This window comes from Apteryx mantelli, chromosome 5 (genome assembly GCF_036417845.1).
Source record: "Apteryx mantelli isolate bAptMan1 chromosome 5, bAptMan1.hap1, whole genome shotgun sequence".
Lineage (NCBI taxonomy): Eukaryota > Metazoa > Chordata > Aves > Apterygiformes > Apterygidae > Apteryx > Apteryx mantelli.
Genome location: NC_089982.1, coordinates 69,902,166 through 69,924,614, shown reverse-complemented (window position 1 = coordinate 69,924,614; position 22,449 = coordinate 69,902,166). Strand labels below are relative to the sequence as shown.

The following is a 22,449-nucleotide window of genomic DNA, read 5'->3' as shown; positions in this document are numbered from 1 at the left end:
TATCCAAAATGTGAGTAATTTTTATTTAATACATGCTCACTGGTGGAAGAAACTTCCAGAACCCTGAAAGCTTCTCAAAGCTAGCAAGCAAGCTTTCCAAATGCCTCAAAACTGCTTTGAATTGGCTATATGAAGATCAACCTACTGAATGAAGCTACATCCTGATTATCACAGACATACTGGAGACTCCTCCATCTCCTAATATGATCTCTTTCCTGGTTATCTACCCTTGCATAATATGTTTATAATCTCCTTTCCCTTGATATATGTTAGTTTTTTTAGGCTGACAGGCAACTTCATCTATTATGGGGAATCATTTAGTGTAGTGCCATTACATTTGTGAAATGCACCAACTCCTGACTTTGTTGCAATTTGGGAGTGGAGCTTAATATGCAAACAAATTAAAGCTTTAATATTCCCTGCAATTCCTTCCTATAACGCTTTTAAGTTTGTGTAGTCACACTCTAATTTAGACTCTCCTCAGGACAAAAGGCTCTAACATTAATGCCAAACAGAGAAGGAAGGGTTATTGCTTTCACAATTGCATGCTTCCTTCACAGAACTGTCTTGCACTTCCTACAAATCACATGAAAGATGGTTAGAGAGAGTGGGTAGGAAACAGAAGGGTTAAAAGGGAGAGCATCAACACATGCTGCTCCCCCAGTTCCCATTGTGCATGATATCTCTGAAGGCAAGAGTTAAGCACGGAATTGCATTATTTCCCTGCTGGAGGTCAGGGGCAGTCAATACCAAGGAGTGGCAAATGACTGGAATCCAAAATTGGCACTAAGGCTGAGATGTCTTAAGGTTAAGAACTATCTTTCCAGCATATTACTTTATGTTAAAAAAGAAAAAAAGTAAATCTTTGCCTTCTCCTCAAACCCAACAAACTGTCCAGAAAGGACTCCATTAGAAGACTGCCAAAAGATTTCCTTCCCTACAGTTTTATCCTCTGTCTTCTCAGCCACACACAACTTAGATCAATATAGCAACGTCATTGAAGACTTAGAACAACGCAACTGGGAACAAAACGTATTGTCAAATACTCATATGGAAAGAATAGAACTATTACAGAAATATAAATTTGTACTTACTGAAATGTTCATTTTCTGGTTAAGTAAATAAATCTCCACCAAAAAGCTAATATAATTAGATATATAGATAATTGCATTAGGAAAATGAACATTCAGTTCCATTTAAGTGTCCTTACTGCTTTTGCTGATTTTCAGCTGCAAAATTTTATAATACATACATCTTTTAGTTTTCTGAATTTCTTCTCATTTCTGAGTAATGCATATTTTCTGAGAAAAATTCCTTCTTTGAAACACCTATTTCTGCTTTATAAATGTTCTCATAGTAAAATAGCCACTAAATGCTTAATTTGTACAGGTTTTGATCTTATGCTACTGCTATTAACCTTGTGCCTCAGGAGTAAGTCAAATGAGTCAGTGTACAGCTTTTTCTTTTTTTCTTTCTTTCTTTCTTTTTTTTTTTACTGAATGAGCAAATCAATCACACATCAGTGTTGTAAATTTATGTGCAAAAGCATTGAAGTGCTTTACTACAAATTACAACGTAGAAACACGTTAACTAAACAATTAAATTCATACAATCAGATTTAGGAATATAACAACACAAAGAAGAAACAGAATTACAGTACATTTACAACACAAGACAAATACATGGAATTCATTAGAAAATATTGTAATAAATAATTCATGAATTATAGTGCAATTGATTTATGCATAAATATAACTAATTGCCTAGAAATCAGTTGTTAACAAAATCTGTCAAAAATCAAGGCAGCCACAGAGTTTTACTAAATTACTGCGACAATGGAAATACTGCAATTAAAAAACAAATACAAGTATTTGTACTGTAAACAACTAAAAAAATCAGTCTCACTAAAGTTAATATACAATTTAATATAAAATTGTCATTAGCTACCAGAAATGGTTTAAACAGCTTTACTGAGCAGTAGTTCTAAAAACAGAGGCACTGTTTTTTAATATAAAATACTTGAGAAACATTCAAATAAGTAGAAAGCATGTAGGGCTTGCTTTCGCCTTCATTTAAAATTCTGCTGAAACATGAATTTTCAGAAATTGTCAATTACTAAGTAGTGACTGGTAACTGAATTTATAAAACAGTTCAAAATGTATAATTTAAATGACATTTAATGGAATACACAGGGGTTGGGGAAGGAGAATCTACACATTTCCCTGCCTTTCCTTAGTTGTGTAATCAAAGGTTAGCCTAATAATTAGAAACAAATAATTCTGTTCCTTTTAAACACTTACAGGTTGAATATCATCTATAAACTATCAAAAAATATTTTAATATACTATTTCTGACCAAAAAATAAATACAAGTACTAAAATGTTGAAAATTAATTATAATATTACATACAAAACTACTGAGCACTGTTAAGTCAATAGTAAAATGATCCCTGATTTTATGAATCCTGTCAATTTTTTGGTCAGGTCATCTTTTAAATGATATAAAAAAGAGTACTGTAACTTGCCTTCAATATAAACTTCTGACTCAAGTTTATAGCATTGTCTGAGGAGTAGAAAACATCAGTATGGTACAAATATTAGGCAGTGTATTGAAGTCCCAAATTTTTGCAAGTAAAACTGTATAAAGACAGATTTTGAAACATTTCGCTTTTTTCAACTTCATTTTCCAGTGGGGATACATTAACAAATTAATCCTTCTGGCCCTCACAAAATATGGCTTAATTCTTTTATAATGAAAGATGACCCTGACATCTGCTGTTTTGTGACCTGCTTGTTACTAGGTACAGTTCTGTTTAAAAAATAGGATTCATTTTGTAAAATGCAAGTAAACCTTAATCGCTGAAGAATATTCAGTATAGATCTGAGAGACCAAAGAATTGATACACTGGTGTGCAGTTTCACTTAATTTCTTAAGGATTTATTATATTTAAAAATGTAAGCTGTTATCTTTTAATAAGGGTAATAAATATGGGCTGGATTTTGCCATCAGTATTGCAAATATGCTCGCCACTGAACTTGGTGGCAGATTTATCTAAAAATCAAATTGCCTGGTGCGGCCCATATGTATCTAGTGTCCCATTTCATGTATATAGTTAACCTATGCACATGCAAATTTAAGTGAAAAAACACATTTGACAATTGTAAGCATGTGCACAGAATGTATAAAAGTTGGAAAAAAGTTTCTTTTCTAAGCCAAATTAGATGTATACAGAAATAATTACATTTTCACAGGAAAAGGGCATTGATGTTCAATATTGAATGTATGAAGCAAGCCCTCATTCTTCACATGTAAACATATGCTTTGTGATATTACACAGACAAAATTTATATAAAGTCCAATGTGAATACTTTGAAATTAATTTAAAAACTGTAATATGAAGGTAATTGGTCTCCCTTAAATTCTATTAAAAGTTACATATTTAAAGTGAACTGCCTAACTTCTAACTACCAAATTTATAAAGAATTTATATTATTGAAAGTTCAAAACAGCTTCACTGTTTAATATTTGTATTTCTATCAAGACCCTGAACTGCAAATTTGGTTATTAGCAAAATGATAACGTAAATTGGTATTAATTTTGATAAACTGAAAATGTTTTGAAATGTCACAGCAGCAAATACATTACAGTTACAGTGAGGTTTTTCAATAGGAGTGTGACACAATCCTTAAATAAATTTTAAGTAGTCATAACATCAACTAACCAGCACGTTTAAACAAAAAAAAAAACGTTCTCAAGCTCATTCTGTGCACATTATGAACATGCTCTAAGTTGCATTCCAACTTTCTTCTTAAACCTTACAAATTACCTTATTTTTCAAACTAAAAAGGAAAATTATGTTAATAAAGTTTAAATTATTTTATGCTCTTAGTATTCCATCTTATTTCATATTTAATAATTCTATAACTACAGTAATTTCTCAGGTTTCATAAGTGTACATTTTGTAAACATCAATTTCTTGCTAAACCAACAACAAAATTCTCTTAAAATGATAAAAAATGCAGTTTATGCCTGCTAACATACATTTTTATTAATGAAATATTTATTTCTTACTTGTATTGGATATTTAAGCAACGATGAATTTTTTTTCTTTCACAGAATGTACTATATCCTACTAATACTTCACAAATCCACTTCCTTGTAAGGAACTAACTCTTTAAAAAAATCCCTTGATTTGTATAATCTGAGTTACTTACAATTTATTGCAAGTATTCTGTGAAGTATAAAAGTTTGCAAACCATTGATCGTGTATTTCCGTAACAGGATGGTTTATTGAATGGGTAGAGTGGTTCTTCACCAATTAAAAATTGTTTCACATGACAAATACTTGTTTTCCCAAAACATCTTTATGCTATTGACTACTAAATAAAACCTGAATCTTTTCACCTATTTATACAAGGATTATATTAAATACACACTACCAGAATTAAGTGAGCAACTCTATAATTCTGTCCACAGTGAAAACCCTGAATAAAACTATTTTTCAAAAGGCATGTATGTGGTTTTTGAACTGTATAATTTCATGTCTTCTGTCAGAGTGAGCATATGTATTTCTCACACAGTGTGTGTATACAGACATACATACACACACACACACACAAAACAATTCTCTAACAATTATTCTACACAGGCTTGCTACTATTTTTGCAGCTGCCAGTCCCTGAATCTGTCATATTAAATAAGCCAGTATCTGGTAATCGGAGTTTCTTCTTCGGCGGAGTCTTCAACGTTCCAGATCTTTCTTTTACTTTATATTCTAAAGTGCTGTGAGGTACCCCATAAATTCCTTGTGCTTTGGAAACACTCATTTTCCCACTCATTACCATTGCAATTGCTTCTTCCATTATTTCATGATCATACTGCCGATAGCGGCCACGTTTTTTCCTTGGCTGCTTATTATCTTTACGATCCAAACTATCTTCTGTATTTTCTGAGGTTCCATCTACTGTTCCATTCTTAGCATTAAGACACAAAGGAGAGAGGTCCCCATGCAGAAAGTAGGAATCAACACTTGAGTGAGTTACAGCTCCAGAACATTCAATTTTGTTCTGTTTAGGGAATATATTTTTCAATTTTTGAAGCGCTGATCCTTCTAAGACTGAGGAGGTTTTAGAAACGTGGTACATAACATCCAGAAGACCAGCAGTATCAGACTGTGGTTTGGATACAGAACTTATTCTTAGCTGAGGAATTTTTAATTGTACAGTAGGACTTGAAGTTTCATATTGAAGATTTTCACTTTTTTCTTTAAATTGAGTGACCATTCTCTGTAGAGTTAACTGGTGGAGGTAACTGGAAGCTGTTGGGAATTTTAATTCTGAGGTTTCAAGTAGACTGAGTTTACTTTTTTCTGTGCGCTCTGCTTGAGCTCTTGCCCACAAGGCTACTTTTTGTAGGACTGCACAAGTTTCTTTACTGTCTTTAAATGAATAACTATCATTGAAATCTCGAGTTTTGTTTTTAAAAGGTGCAGGCTTTCCTGCTGGTAAGGCTTCTAAGTGGAGAAGTAAAGTTTTTTGAGGTATGCCATAAAGTATGCCTGCTTTATTTATGTCCAGTGCTCCAGACTGAATGTCTTTCAAAGCTTTTGAGAGCAAACCATCTGCAAACTCAGCACTTCTTTCCACATAGTCCTCTCTGTGTCTGTGTAGTCTCCTGGATGGATGGAATGAAACGATGGTAAACTGATGTATGAGAGACTCTCACACAGCTATGGAAGGGAAGGGTCCACTCCTTTATTATACTCCTTGCTTCGGTAACATCACTGCTTCTGATACTTTTAAGCCTTTGGGAAGTGGTAGTTAAATGATTATCCTAGCAAAATGTTACAGTTCTGGTAGGACAGTGCGTCAAAATCATACGGTGGCTTCTACAGCAGCCCTTCCAAGAACTTTATATCCTAGCTCAGTATTTGATAATATTCTCATGTGCTTGCTATACTCCCTTGTTCACATGCTTGCAGAGCAACACTGTTATAATTTTAATTATACAATTAACGTTCCATTAAATACCCAAATCCTGAAGGAGTTTTTGTTAGTAGAAACGTGACGTTACCGCTAAACAAGTAATAAAAGAGTCAACCCCCTCATAGAAAATTTGCAGCAGTAAGTACATAACTACACACAAACATCCCAGACTTGCACAAAACTAGGCCTTCTACAACAATAAGGTAAAGCACTGTAATTAACAATCAAGTCCATTTTGGCAGTATAAACGCAGTTTTAAAAACTTCTAGCCACTATTTATAGCTTTCTAATTACAAAGTCATATTAATTTTTAAACTTCTTTGTATCAACAAATTAATAAAATGCAATTTTACATCATTCAACAAATACTGTGTTTGTAGTCCTATTTGTAGTAAGTAATTCTGTAACACGTACAGGTGACAAAAAGGGTCCTGCTATGGCTAGTGGATGGGAGGATGCCAAAATCATAACAAAATCCAACAAAACAAGGTGTTTCACTAGTTTTGTGGTAGCTTTCAGCAGATGCAATACCATTCCTATTGCTGAATGAACAAATTTAACAATTTGCCACCACACACCATAGCCAGAACTATGATGTAAGTATGATGATTAAGAGCTCTCTCTCTCTCTCTCTCTCTCTCTCTCTCCCTCTTGTATTAAGGAATGTTATAGAGAATAGCCATTTAACTTGTTCATTTCAGTTGAAGAGTATTTTACATCTAAATATCAACATTGTAATTTTTGTCCAAAATCAAAGTTTCCTAAATAAACTCTTGAAGAATATATTCACATTTCCTTTACCATCCTACCGCTTTTATTGTGTTATTTAATTAATTTTCAGTTCATTTTTAGTAACATGAACTAAAGTTTGGTGATTGTTCTGATAACTTTTCTTTAAACAGAAAAAAAAGGGAAAAAGACAAATGAAACATATGATATATACATAGACACACACTTATGAGTGACAAAAATTCTTTCAAAAGCAAAATATAAAGCCGCATGTGTGTGTCAGTATATACATTACAAATATGTTATGAACATAAAACCTGACTTCAGAGAAGTAAGAGAGACTTGGATTTATTTTCTTTTACGTAAGCTGAAGAGAGTCCTAAAAGTTGCTTACCCAGACACTGAGTTTTCAGAACACGATGGATCATATTTTGATTCTTCCAACCTTGCGCTTTTCTTTGTAGAGAGATCTAGCACTCCATCCCCTGCAAAAAATGAGTAGTGATGACAGCTGTTGTTTAAGGACGATCTAGGAAATTTTGTTAGCAAATGTTTGTACCTATGGCACAATTTTTAAGCAGCTAACTTATCTTGCAAAATTTCTGACATCATATTCCTTTAACAATGTCCACTGTTAGCAAATGGATTTTATAAATTTGATTTGTAACAAAACTTTTTAAATTCAAGAAAAATAAGATAGACAGAAATCACGAAATTTAAAAGGAGACTATATCTTAACACAGAAACATCATGACTGCTTTCCTAAAAAACAGGGATGCATAGGTATTGCACCTTTTATTTTTAAAGCAACCAAAGCAATGCGCTTTATATTATTATACAAGCATATCATATATAAACAAACAAACAAACAAACCTAGACTGAAATTAAAACTTACATAACCAAATCATAGGATCACAGGATAATTCAGGTTGGAAGGGACCTCAGGAGGTTTCTAGTCCAACCTCCTGCTCAAGCAGGGTCAGCTATGAGGTCAGACCAGGTTATGGATGAGAAAAGAACAGAACCTCAGTAACTGCAAGAGAGCTATAAAGTCCAAGACACAGTTTTAAACATACAGGACCTATGCCATCAAAGGAGCTAGCAGTTTGTTTATAAATATTCCCCCCACTCCCATATATATGTAGTAACATAACTAGAAGACAGAGGAGACCTAAACTGGGGTGGGAGTTTACTCTGTTAAGTCACTGGCAAATTTTACATTCAAGATTTAGTTTGCTGTTGAAATCTATGATGTATTGAAACAGAAACCTATAATTAACCCCCCCCCCCGTATTTCTGAACCCTGAAAATTAGAAAAACATTCTTTAGAACCTGAAATACTCTATCCAGTTTAACTGCTTTAAAAATCACACTGAAGTTGTAAAAGATCCCTTAAATATATTTAATTTCATACCTGCCTTCCTTGGTTCTGTTTCAAATCTGAGCTATTTTGTGTGCCTGAGCTCTATGAATTCAATTTTGAGTTTCAAAATGTAAATCAAACTCAAAACTTAACATGCAACTCTACAAGTAACTTTATGCTAGTCCTTTTTACATTATCATTTTATGTGATCATGTATTTTTACTAAAACATCAACCAAGAGCATGTATTTTCCCACAGCCTCAAATACAGACATGAAACATTAGTTGAATTTTCCAAATGCCACTACCCAAATGAGAACTCATTAAAATTGTGAGGGTAAACCTGTTTGCTATCAAATAAGAGTTCTGTGCAAGAAGCAAATATAGTTGTTTGTTTTGGACTGTTTTAAATAGTTTTTGACTGTTTTTTCCTACCATTTCAAGCTTGAAAAAGGGTCAAGAGAGAAAGTAGCACAATAACTATTCTCAGCATAAGGGGAAAACTATTTGAAAATAAGCCACTTGCCAAAGATGTTCCTTTTTCCTAAAGATGTTCCTATCAGAATCTTCCTTAAATTTTTAATTTGTACTGCTAATCTAACTTTCTAAAGCAATGGTCTTCCAGAAGGAAAAGCTAATTAAATCGATATGGAAATATTCTGCAGGGACTGTTCAGCCTACCCAGCTGTTGAAAAACCTGAATTCTTAGTTCCCAAAGTCCCTGACTCCTGTGCAACCAACAGACAGATTTCACCTGTTGTGGAGTAAGTCTCTGTTTGCATTGTATATCACAACAGTTTCTCCACCTTTAGTTGACATTCACAGGCAGGATTAAAAAAAAAAAAAAGTCAGAAGAGATCACTGGACAGTCACTTGAAAAAACCCTCAGAAAACTACCTCAAAGTTCACAATTTCCCAAGTTGTGACAAGTTAATTGTTAGGTAGATCACTATCATCTGACTGTGAAAAACAAAAGAACAAAACAAAGAGCAAAATGAAAACACATTCTGAAAAACACTTAAAAAGCAACCAGCCTATGAGGCAGAAAGTTTTGCTAAAGACCTTGGAATATCAATATAACCAACTTGAATAGGTCTCTATATTCAATCTAGAAAAAAATTCAAGCAAACAAGATTTTAGGGAAAATAAAAGGCTCTCACAAGGTTCTATAATAAAATCTAAACAAACAAGAATTAACCAAAGTGAAAAACTTTTCCATTTCCAGTATTTCAGAACTGGCTTTGACAAAAGATGACCACCAGCAAGCTGAAAAATTCCTAAAAAGAGCACAGTACTGAAAATGCAAGCTCCTGAGACAAAACACTAGATATATTTTGGGCCTCTAAAGGGCCAGGAGAACTAAAGGATCTTATCAGGTCCAAGACAGTTGGTTCCTCCAACACAGCAAATGCATTCATTATATATATTTGATTTTTTTGAAGGCAATGCTTTATGGAAAGATGATCCTCAATAAAGAGTGAGAGAGAAGTATGCAAGAAATTTGATATAGATAGAAAGCAGTATATGAAGTCACCACAGAACAGACTTTTATTCAGTGATTTCACTCAAAGAGAAAAGGTTGATGCTGATCAAAGGGCTGATAAGTCAAAAAGATTCACTAAAAATGCAGTACATCTCTTGTGCAGATCATCATCTGGCTTTGTAGGAGTATCAAGCATTATTATGATGAAAGAGCACCTCAGATTAGTAGAAAAACAAACATACAAGCATTGACTATAAAGTTTTAAGACCTAACATTGAATATAAACAGTAGAGGCCTTAATTTCGGTTCATTAAGTATGAGACCAAAAAATTTGCCAAGAGGCATCTTTCTATAAAGAAATGCTAATAACATGAATTTAAGCAGGCCTCCAAGCCAGCATTTCAAAAGAAAGCTCTGCTTCTGTTCTTATAGCAATAAATTTTAACCTACATTTACATGCCTACATATATACAAAATTACTAAACATTATAATGTTTATTCTGCAATATTAGCATATCCTGTTTATAATCTTACCTGAAAGAATAAGATCATTTGCAATCCATTATAAGTGATGGCAGAATTTACAAATGTATTGTTTTTAGCAAGAATGTTTATTCTCTTCAGCATAACAAAAGTTCTTTTATGATAGGATGTTCACACAAACTGATAATTTTATGCACACATCTCCTGCATGATAGATTATAATCTGTTTGAACAGCAGTGTGTACTGAGGTTATGCTTGTCCCTTGGGCTTCCTGGTGCAACATCGCACAGGACAAAGAATGGAGCAGCTGCAACCCATCCTTCAGCTCTTGCACTAATACAGGACCCAAGTCATATAGAATTCTAATATTAGGGAACAAAAAAGAGATCACGTAGGTCAATGACGAACCTGGAAAACCTTCATTAGGTAGGAATGTAGGCATAGTTCTTTCTAAACTCAGCCAGCACTTTCTATTATTTCTATCAGATCACTCAAAACATGATTTAGGCAAGAATTCTGGACAGGAACTTAATGACATCAGGACCAGAGCTATAAGGTGGTTCTAATAAGAGACACTGAATTTCTTCCACTCTTTTGCTGAAACCATGACCATTAAGAAGACAGTCTTCATAAACAGATACTATAAAACATGGGACAATATAGAAATGTTACTCAAATTTTTTCCCGTCTACTGCTTATGGACTTCTAATGAAGTTCTTTCTGCTGCAAATCAAATTATTTTGAACTTCAAAGAAATGGATCTACCTCTGGCCTTGGTTTCTCAGGACAAGAACATCAGGTGCAGCAATACCAAGGTATAAACAAGGTTGACCAAAGGTCATCTACAAAATTGTCTTGGACATGTCAGGACTACCATCACCTGAACCTCCTCGAGACTGGTGATATTAGAGAAATGGGGGAAAAAGTAGAGCAAATAACAGAGCCTGCATTGGATATCCTTGAGTTCCTACAAATTGACATTTCTTACTAGTTCTGGCAAACAGACCTCTTTGATTATTCTGTTTTTCAGGAAACCTCTCACTGGCTGTTATGAACTGTCCTACTGGGTGAGACCATCTTGGCCAGCTGTCTCCAGCTGTGGCAGACTCCACTTCTAGTGAGAGAAAGCATGTCAGCCTGGCCACTACCTGCAATTCACTCCTCTTTCACTCTCCCAGTAACTACTATCATTGGATTAGGGACATCAGAGCATACACTCCTGCCCACTCTGTCCTTACTATCCGCCTTGGTCCTGTTGGCTGGGAAGTTGTCCAAGCCCTTTTTGAATCTACTGACACTATCTCCACAACGTCCTGTGGCAATAGTTGTTGTCTGCTGTATAAAAAAAGTCACTTATCTGTTTTTAATCTCTTACTAGTTTCAGTGAGCACTACCTCATTCTAGTATTGTGAGACATGGTAAATAACAATTCTCCCTTCACTCATCTAACACCCCACTGTGGTTCTGTAAATCTCAATGAGATTTACGCAGTGACAAAATGATGCTCTTTGTCTTATTCCCCAAACCTTTCCTATTGATGCCTCATATTTTGCTGGCTTTTTCTGAGCTGCTGCTGCACATGAAAACAATGATTTCAGGGAATTATCAAGTTAACAACTCCAAAATCTATTACAAGTTCTTAACTATCATTTTGATTTGCCAATTTTTGCTGATCTGGGATTGTATTTCATAAAAAGCAAAATTGCCAGATCAAGTATATGTCAGGAAAGGAAGAAATAAACGTCTCTCAGAAATGGACCTTTTTTCTCTTTTTGCCAAAGGCTAGGATGACCTTTTCATGTTGAAATATTAAAGAAAATCAGTTTCTTGGATATATTTACAGCGTATACAATTTATTCTTGGGAACATGAAACATGCATAGTATTTTCCCAAAATATATGGTGAGAATAGAATATTTAATAAAAAAGGGAAAAATAATCAAAAGGTTATTTTTAATAAGTATTGGAATTCTTCAGTATGCCTGAATGTAGCAGTCAAGAAGCCATACACACTGTGATCCTAGTTATCATACTGAGTCAAAGGAGTCAAAGGAGGCTTTTAAGGAGGTATGAAACCATTTATTCTTCAACTATTAAGGATTGTGTTTCTAAATTCTGGATTGCTATTCAGAAATTTTGATCTTCCTAGTAATTTTGGTGATTTCACATGCGTATTGGTAAACTGGATGAGAAAACGACATTTTATTCAAAGGAGTCAAAGCTATTTTAAATCTTTCAAATAGAATTTTGACCCAGGTTATCCCTATTTTTCCTACTATTCAAGATAAGCCAGTGATAATGATCTAGCCACTGGATACCACAGGATAGCTGTAAAAAAATTATTGCAGCAAAATGCCACAGGTTGCTAGCTATTTTCAGCTGTCTTCCATTTACTAATTGTTCCAATTTACAATGGATCAATAAGACATCAAGAAATCTCTGGAAATTCTCTTGCATTCTCTTTGCTAAGTTTACTAGCATTGTTCCTAGAAGATACGGCAACCAGAATATGTTTGTATAGTTAAACTAACAGTCTTAGATGAAAATTATGTATTGGTATAGCGCATAGTTGTGCCTCTTGGCAGTTACTTTGTTTGGCAGCTTGGGGGTGATCAGCTCTTCTATACCTATCAAAGGAAACAACCCTCTGCATCAAAGTAGCTGCTGCTGGGATACACTCCCCAAAGAGTTCAGCATCATGACTGCAAAAGAAAATAATAAGTTGCTCCAGGATATTCCAAGACCATTCCTCCCATGCACTTCAATGCTTTATTTTGTAAGGATGCTTCAGCTGCTCTTTCATTGGCTTAGTTTGGAGGACAAGGAATATTGCAAAAATAAGTAGTAATTCCCTATTTTTTTCAGAGGCAGTGCAGGCAAAACAAATTTTATTTTGCCATGAAGATTATTCTTTTTGAATCCTGGACTGTCTTAGAGTTACATGGATTAGGAACGAAGAGCAAGATGCAGATGTTTCTGGAGACGGATGTTTCTAACTGAAAGATAGTAACATAACTCAGTTACCAGCAAGCTGCATAGGAATTAAGTATATTGTTAAACTACCACACTTCTGCCTGTGGAAGAAAGCAGAGCATAATTCTGGGACTCCACTATTAATGTCAGGTGCCAGTTAGAGGTACCTGGCTGCCAGTGCTTAGGCATTCAGTACTGAATAATTCAGTATCAGCAGGTCTGACAGCAGCACCTGAATATTCTGGGAGTGAGTCAGAGATGGCCCATAGATACCAGAGGAAAGTAAGAAACTTCTTGAAGTGAAGATTAGATGATCTCATCATCTTCAAAGGCAGAATCTGTTTTGGATCTTGAACTAGCACTTAGCTTAGGTCTTACTGATGCAAGGAAATGCTTCTACTGATCTGGAAAATAAAGCTTATTTCTTCCTCTCTCCTTAAAAGACATACAAGAACCATTCACCGAGTAAAGAAACAAGGCTTGCGGTATTTATTATTTGGATCAGCCATTTTAAAGATGACTGCTGTAAATACAAAGCACCTGTCTAATTAAAAAAGGAACTTAAAGTATCTATATTGAGGCCATTATCTGTTTCACAGGAGGGACAGGATTTGAGTTCAAAATATTTCAACATTGAGGATCTATCAACAGAGCAATGTAGAAATTTGAACTTCCTACTCTGTTTTTGCCACTTCATTTGGAAATATAACACCAATGACAGCTAAAAAATAATAGATAAAGAATTGCCAAAAAATTAAAGCTTTTGCCAGGAAGGAAACAACCAATTGCATAGCTTTTGAGAGTCTCCATAATGAAGAAGAAAAAAGTACTTTAGAAACACAATAACGTCTTTTTACAGTTCAATTAAAGGCTGAAAGTGTTAAACAATTTCATAACACTGCCTAAAGGTTAGGTTTATGTTAGTTCTAGAGACTAACTCATTCTAGTGTACCACTGAAAAGTTGTTCTGAGATTATAAAATAAACTCCAGCAAGATTTGAGCAACACCCAAAATTTCACAATTCCCTGCTTTAACCATAGAACACCATAGTATCTCTAAGCTTTCTGCAGGAAAACAACAGACATGAGGGCTAGCTAGAACAACACACAGGCTTTTACAATAGATACTTGAAAGAACGACTTTTCATGAATCATCACACCTTGAACAGAACACAGATTAAAAAAAAAAAGCAGGATGCTTTCTTCCATCTTGATCTTATTTTCTTATGTTGCTACCAGATAAGACATGAAACCATTTTCCAGCTACAGTCTTGTTTCGATACTACAAGTCATTGCTGTAGCACTAAACTTCACAGCAAGACTAGTATCTTTAACACCTGCAACACACTCCAGCAAACACAGCAGTGTAAGGTCTGAGAATCTACAGCATCTTGCACAATACAAAAATTGTAAATTACAACCTAATAAACGCATGCCAAGCAACTATTTTCAGCTTTATATGTTTTGCTGGAGTCATATGATTCTAAACTTGCTGTTTACCCTCATTATGAAAAAGATTCAAATGTTTCAAAGAAAGTATTACAGTACCTCAAACTCTCTCAATACTTCAATCTTTTTGGACAAAGGATCAATGGACTTCCAAAATAGCTGAGAGTGGCAGCAGAATTTTCTTCCCATCCCCACCCCAATTCACCTTCTGCCTTCCCTTTAGTTACTCAAAGATTTGTTTGGGCTCAGTGAGGAGCTGTACGTGTCTCCAGGGACTTCATCCCCTCATGAATGCTTTAGTGCTGAAATCAGTTATTCTTAATAACTGATTGTTGAAGGAAGCAACAGGCTACGGTGCTGATATCAGAACAGTAGCTTTTATTGCTCTCACAAATAACCCTACATCGATGTGGCCAATTGTAAGTCTCTAAGATCTGTAATTCATGCATAGTTGGGACATGTCAAAGCACAGTGGATACATTTTCTCATGATTTAAACTGCACAAGGTATTCTCTAAACCCAGACATGAACTGGTCTCTGCTGATCACACAAAATAAAAGTAGGAATTTCACAGTTTCTTAAGGCTTCTGCTGTCAAAAAGAAAGTGGGTTTAACTTTCATCTAGAATAGGCATGTTTAGCAAGACACATCCATGTCAAAAATGCTTTTTAAAATACGTGTCATCTAATTACAGACTGCATCGCTATGAATACACCTGTGAAAGCCACTTTCACTCTGACAAATGTACCATTTTTTAACATTTAATTCTGGATTGACATGGAACCTTGCATATGCCAAAGACAGAAGCTGCTTTTGTGAGTGCTCTCAGTTGCACATGACAGTCACTATCCTCCCTCAAAATTCCTGCTGATCCAAATTAAGCTCAAAGTCCAAAGCACTCTTGTGATTATACTATTACCAGTTTTAGATAGCCATGTTCATCAAGGCAAGGAAATATATTTCATTTTTGTAAATGACAATGAAGACATTTTATTTTTCTTTTCCTTGTTTTACTCTTAATTAAGTTTCATTGATCTATAATCATTAAGGCACTAAGTAGGAAAGTTTCCTCACAAAAAATTTTTTTCTTTCCATCACTCTTAAACAGTCTAGATGTAAAGAATCATGAAGTGTCTAAGGGTTGACACAGCCAGAATGAACTCTGATCTTGGAACACTCAGTATCTTCTATCTTTTTATTCTCACAAGGCTTCTTAACAGCTATTTCTTCAACAAAATCTTCAGCCACTGTTTTCCTCTGTCCTTGCTGGAAACAATTTTTTCTTGAATTAGAATATCCGTCTTCAGCAGGAGGGAAACCTCTTTTTTATTCATGTACAAAAATCAAATGAAATAAGAAACTCTATAGCAGGCCTGTGTCAGCCACAGGTGAGCTGATTTAGATTCAGTATTCTAAAGTTGAGAAATTTTCATGCCAATAATTGAAGGCGTGCATTCAGAAGTGAGGATATTTATCTTTTAACACACACAATATGAAAAATTATTTTAGAAAGAATGTTTTCACAGTTCTCATGTAACTTTTTTATTGGTGCTTAAAGGAAAATGTATTAATTTCTCTTAAGTGTTAAGTTGATGCAATAACAATTTTCCCTCAACTTTGATTTTAATCACACAGGATAATTTTATTTCTATGTACTAATCACTACTTTGAATAGTCAAAATTTATAGATATTTGGCAAAGACATAGATACAGTTTTTTAAGGTAGTTAAGACAGAATATGCTAATAAGAGGTAATAAGGTAATAAATAACAGCAGTATGATTTTTGTATTAAATAAGCAGATACAGAAATTTACCTTGCTGAGTATTCTGTTCTTGAGTTCGATTCACAGTGAGGTCTAGAGGGCTATCCTGTTCTTCCTGAAGGGAGTTTTCCGTTTGGTTCATTTGGATACTTTTACATATCAGACTTGGTTCAAATGATGAACCATTTCTATTCTCTTGAATTTTGCTACTTTTTGAAATGTATTCAATCGCAAACTGACGGATCATCTTTTTCATTAATTCCTGAGCAACTAGGGGAATGTTAGGATCACAGTTCTGAGGAAGATCTAGGAACAAAAAACAAACAACACACACACAGGCAACAGATGTATTAAGAAAACAATATGTAATTACTTTTCTTTAAATAAATATTTCTCATAAGCACAATGAATCAAACACATTAATTTATGTGTCTAGTAAGTTTTGCCTATGAGTATTCCTAACTGGAGGACACTTGAAAGAGCATGTTTCATACACATGAGTAGTTTTTACCTTATTCCACTGTCATAGCATGCAAGTCAATTAAACTATGTGGGAAGGAAGATAAATAACGTAAGTATGTCAGAATCTGTACTTATCATTAGTAAGTTGAATTTTCATTTGTAGACTCATTTTCAGTTTAGATGATAAAGAACTTTGAATAATAAATAAAACTATCAGTTAATAAAGAAATGACTTTCAATGAACAACCATAACAAAAACAATCTGAAAACTGCTAAAAAAGGAAAGCAAAACCTCTCATTACAAGCGTAACTAAAACTGCATTTGAGAATCACTGAAGTAAAATTACTCTATAAGTAGAAATACCAAAATATTTTCAAAATAAAAACAATATTTAGCTTAGCATAAATGACAATTAAGCAGCCTACTAAAAAAAGTGAGCTGTATTACTTATTTATCAATGTAATCAGAAGACTGCAATACATCATTTCTCAAGACAGGCACAATTTCCCTATACTCAAAGATCTGTAGTAGTATTATCTATTTCACTATCCCACTCTATCTTCTTCTTTCCTTCAACTCTATGCACTCACAAAACGCAAACATCCCTTCCAAGGCTTTATTTAACACCTGCTCTTTCTTGAGTCCATAGGTAATGAGCAGCTGAAAGCAGATTTCATCAAAAATATGACAGAGATTTAAAGCTTTAAAAAAAAATGTGCAAGTGATGCAGAAGAATCAGCTTTTAGCTATGTCTTGATTGCCTGAAAGAAACGCCAAAGGATGTGATGGAAGCTATTAGGTTGCTTAACTTAATCTGAAACAGATAAATAAGATGATCGATTGAGTTTTGTTTTCACAGAGATGGAGAAACCAAAAGGACTGGATCTTGGGAATATTTCAATCAGCCAGACATTTTCATGATTAATTGTAAATTTTAAATAAATAGCTTGGAGTATGTCAGGATCACACAGCATATTTGTTCAAGCACTTTATGGCAATAAAGCTTTATCAATCTATCAGCAAGAAAGTAACTGCTAAAACAAACCAAGAAATGCTGCTCAAGATAAGATGAATGAGTAGGAAAATTTTTTTGAGGCTTATTCAAAACATATTCCATTTGGAGAATTCATTTTCACCAGGAAGTTATTGCAAGGAACTGCAAATATAGTTACACAGTAAGAATGGGATGTCCTGTTAAGAGTATGCAAGAGGGCAGCTGACTGCTTAGATGTTTCTTGTCAATACTTTTTGGCTGGCTTTTTAGTAATGCTTTATCGGATAAGATGAAGCTCCAGCATTTTCAAAGACTGAGTATACGCTAGACATCTTGGCTTTAAGAGACATTATGCAGGGCATTACAAAACAAGATGGCTTATGGATGAAAGCCTGTCCTCTGAAACACTTTCAACCAGAACTCTACCTCAATTTCTAATACCTGTAAGAGTCCCTGGAGGAGGACTTTGAGGTGAAATTCTGAATGCTGGAGGATATATGAGGAAAAAAAAGCTTTCCCTCATTACATAACACCCAGCCACAGGTACTCTTCTTTGTTTATTGATATTTCCTGATTCTTAAATCATGAATCCAATAAATGCTCAACTGGCACTTGATCATTTTAGTGAAAAGCTTATTAAAGAAACAAGAAGAAAAAGATCAAAAGAAAAGATTTTGAAGCAGTAAGGCAACTGTGTCAAAATGATAATGTAACATACACAAATAACAAAAGGAGAAGGAAAGTTAAAAGGTGGAAATAGAAAACCAAATTATCTAGGAACAGAAACAAGAGCCTGCTGATGGAGGGGGAATCTTAGGGTTTTCATAGCAAGTGAAGAAATTACTGATGAGTACCTTAGTTAGAAACAAACAAACAAACAAAACCTGACAGCAAGTAATCAAGGAACTCAAATGAAACAAAATATATATGAAATATCCTCAACACTGAACAGTCTACAGGATATCTGGGTTGGAATGACCCTGTTTATATGAGAAGTTACTTTGTTGCATGTAGTCAAGAAAAAAAATTATTAGAAGAGTTTTGGAAAACAGGTAGCCATCAGTGCAAGTGGAAAACATGGTTATTTCACATCCTGATAAGGTCTGTGCCTTTAAAAAGGAAAAGATCATAGAACGTGGGGTGTGTCTGTCATTAGCCAGAAACACAAAAGCCAGGAACAAATATCTACTTATCATTAATAACCAACATCAATTATTATAATATTGCAAGACAAAATTCCTTCAAAACTGCCAAGTTTCTATTCCCTTTCTATTCCAGATTCTTCACACTGGTAATATCTAAGCAAGACTTGCTTTCAGACATTCTCAGGAAAAGCCTGCTTTTCCAAAACAGAAAAGACATCTTTTGACCTAGCTGGAATAACAAAGATTTTTTTTTTTGTCTTATAATATTTTCTTTAGAACTAAGTGTTTTAACTCTTTTCTAATCATTTTCAAATACTATATTCCCTATGGAAAAATAAATACAATATCATTTCTTATATTTTCAATTGCCACAACTACTGCTCATTGATGGATTTAGTTAATTTACTATAGAAGACCATACTGTGAGAAATGCATCTGAGAGCACAAAAACTGTATTCCTTTCAGACAAAATAATCTGAAAGACGTGCCCTAGGGACAAATTTAACTGCTAAAATTTTACCTGCTAATGGATATCAATCCACAGAATTAGACCACAGTTAGTCTAAGCTTAACTGCCAAAAATGCAAATAGTGTGGCTATCACATCCTCAGCACCAATTGCTTCATTTTATAAGTCATTAAATCATCACTCATTTTGGAAGGGCCCTCAGGAGGTCTCTAGTCAAACCTCCTACTCAAAGCAGAGTCAACTATGGGATCAAACCAGGTTGCTTTATTCAGTTGGATCTTGAAAACTTCCACAGAGGTAGACTGCACAGCGTCTCTGGGCAACCAGTTCCACTGCTTGACTCTCCTCATGGTGAACGTTTTCCCTTATATCCAGTCAGAACCCCTCGTGTTTCAATTTATGTCTGTTATCTTCCATTATCCTGCTATGCACCACTGTAAAGAGCTTGACCCTGTCCTCTGGAGAACCTCCTCAGAGGTACTGGAAAGATGCTATTAATCCATTCTTATGAATTCTGCTTTGCTCCTAATGCAGACAAAGCTGTAGATACATATCTTGTATTATGAGGAAGAAGTAAAGAATTAATTCTGAGTATTTTGAAATTAGAAGTAATTTCCCACATATCTCCAAATGATAAAGAATAGAAATGTGAGAGATGTTATAAATTAAAAGGAAAAAGAAAAGATGATAGTTTTATATATTTTTTAAACACACTCCATTTTTGAAGAAAGAAAAAAAATTAGTCTTTTTAGAGGTAAATACAACTTTTCTATAAAATATTATCATTTCAATAGAAGATTCCTGAGGGGTCAGAATAGGATACACACACTTGGTTGTATTATATAGCCTGTAAATGTATATTATTATACAAGTATGCAATCAAAACACATAGAGATCAGTAACTTTAAGTTCACAGTGGTAGTCTTTCACTGCACATAGTAAATAATTAATTAGTAGTACAAAATTTGTAAATGCAATTTAATATACTTTAGGGGAAGAAAACTATTAGGTCTCTCAGTTTGGTATCACTAGCAAATATTTCTTTATTATCAGCAGAGGGCACCAGATACACTTTGTATGAACTAAAAATTTTGATTCTAAAATGTTAGGAGTCACAATTAGAGCTATTACAGTCTTTTAAATCTACATGCCTACATCTGTTTGAACTTCTATTTTTCACATAGTTAATTTATACCACAAGCCAGTTAAATTTACTCCAGGGATTATGTGTGTACATTCATACTATTTCATACCCTGTAGAAAAGTCTTTAGAATTTGGAGTAAAGATAGCTCTGCTTTCCTCTGATTCCTCTCAGAACAATGTAGTCCTCTTGATATTACTAGAATCGGAAAAGGCTAAATGAAGCATTTGCATGCTATGACCTGAGATTTCTGCTTGTGATTTTGTGAAGATTCCAGTCAGAATGCAAGAAAAGGCAATAATAAAGTTGCTTTGCAATTATTATGACTAATAGTAATGATTTATTATGATTCAGGGTTCACGTTTACGATCAAGACTTCCTCAGTCTATGTACTACATCATAACTATTCAAATCCATGTTCTTTACTATACTGTCCATTAACACTATATGTGATCATTAGACTTCAATCTTGTTTGCAAGACTAGATTTTCACAGGCTTGCCAAACTGGATATACTGCCCAGGAAGCATAACCAGGTCTTGACCTCTCTGTACCTCTGAGATATAGCTTAAGCAAAGAATAGGACTCTCAGTAGCAAATGCAATTATATGCTATGGAATAAGAAATGTCATAGGTATGAATTGAAATATTTTGGCACATGAGAGAGTCATTCAGAAACAAGAAAAAAACTTTAAAAGCCTTAAAGGGAAACAATTTTGTTGTTAGTAACATGATACTGAAGATATTTGAAGAGCTGCCTAGATTCTCTAGGCAGAATCAGGTCACCCGACTACTTTACTCCCTCTCCTTCTGTAATTCAGCTCCTTGATTTCTACAAAAGCTTTTCTTGATGGATCATGTCCTGAAGATGTAAACTGATTCACAAACGTGAAACGTGAAATGACTTTTTGGGGTCTAAGAGATCACATTAATGTTGCATGGAAAAAAGAAACTTCCAAGAACATACACCATACATCATTTGGAACCCAGAAAATTAAAATTCAATCACCAAAATATCTGATAAAGCTCTTAAACAGCAATGGCTCTGCTATGTAATGACGATCATGTACACCACATTCGATAATGTTCATAGTCAAAGAAGAAGAAAGGGATTTTTTTATAGCACATTATAGTTTTTCCTTGTAACTGATTCTTTGACAAAAGAAAATGGATAGACTTTAATATGTTATGTAAGCAGAAAAGTCTAGTGACACACTCTGCTCACAACACCCAAGTGGGTTAAGAGGGATGGCATACTTATGCAGAAAACAGCTGGTTTTCAGATATGTTATTTAACAAAAACAACTAGTGTATCAGAGGCTACAGAAGATAACAAAAATTACTTTGGCTTTACTGAAGTTTCTGCTGAGGATAGTACTTCCTGCAGAAAACTACCTACCAAACTAGTCTTTAGTAGACATAAGATAGCTTGCACACATTGGAAGCATTTGGATCCAACGATTTCTCTCTCCAGACTTTGTTACCTCTAGCCTGTCAACAGTTTCATCCATCTTGGCAGTAATTATATCATCCCCTTCAAAGGAAAGGCCAATTATCTTTGTCTGGGATTCTACAGACAATCCTCATTTATGAATGCCTGAAGATTGTATTCAGTAGACAACAATATTTACAACACTGCTGCATGTCTGGAGATCTTCTGCACTAATTTCATGATGTCAGAAAAACAATCTGCAAATTAAAAAAACCCAACAATATACTAACTTGTTCTGAAAATAAAAGGATAATTAAAACGAGACCAATAAATGCAACTCACAAATTGCTCACTAGTCTTAGAAGCTGTTCTTAGAGGCCCTGAATGAAACTGTGCTGGTTATGATAGCAGGAGACAGTGTATGATCCTGAAGAATTTACAGTCAAAACAAGTGAAAGAAAGTATTACTTCCATTTTAAAGATGACAAAACAAGAACTCAACAAGTTTTTGAAGACTGAAATGGTATCTATTACAGTGCCAGGTACAGTAACAGTTCCTTAGCTAAACAATTATTTCA

The 22,449-nt window shown here is 34.4% G+C and overlaps 1 protein-coding gene across 3 annotated transcripts in view; it reads right to left on the bottom strand.

The window, feature by feature from the left end:
• LCORL (ligand dependent nuclear receptor corepressor like) overlaps positions 1 to 22,449 on the bottom strand; it is an 89,391-nt gene that overhangs the window by 25,736 nt on the left and 41,206 nt on the right. For 2 of the 3 annotated variants that reach the window (XM_067298190.1, XM_067298192.1), the window contains 3 exons: positions 16,280 to 16,534; positions 7,108 to 7,198; positions 1,209 to 5,673 (listed from right to left, as the gene is read on the bottom strand). In XM_067298190.1, the coding sequence (XP_067154291.1) occupies positions 4,641 to 5,673; positions 7,108 to 7,198; positions 16,280 to 16,534 (1,379 nt within the window). In that variant the 3' untranslated portion in view covers positions 1,209 to 4,640. Of the gene's footprint in view, positions 1 to 1,208; positions 5,674 to 7,107; positions 7,199 to 16,279; positions 16,535 to 22,449 lie in introns of those variants that run through there. The other variant, XM_067298193.1, reaches the window with a different exon arrangement.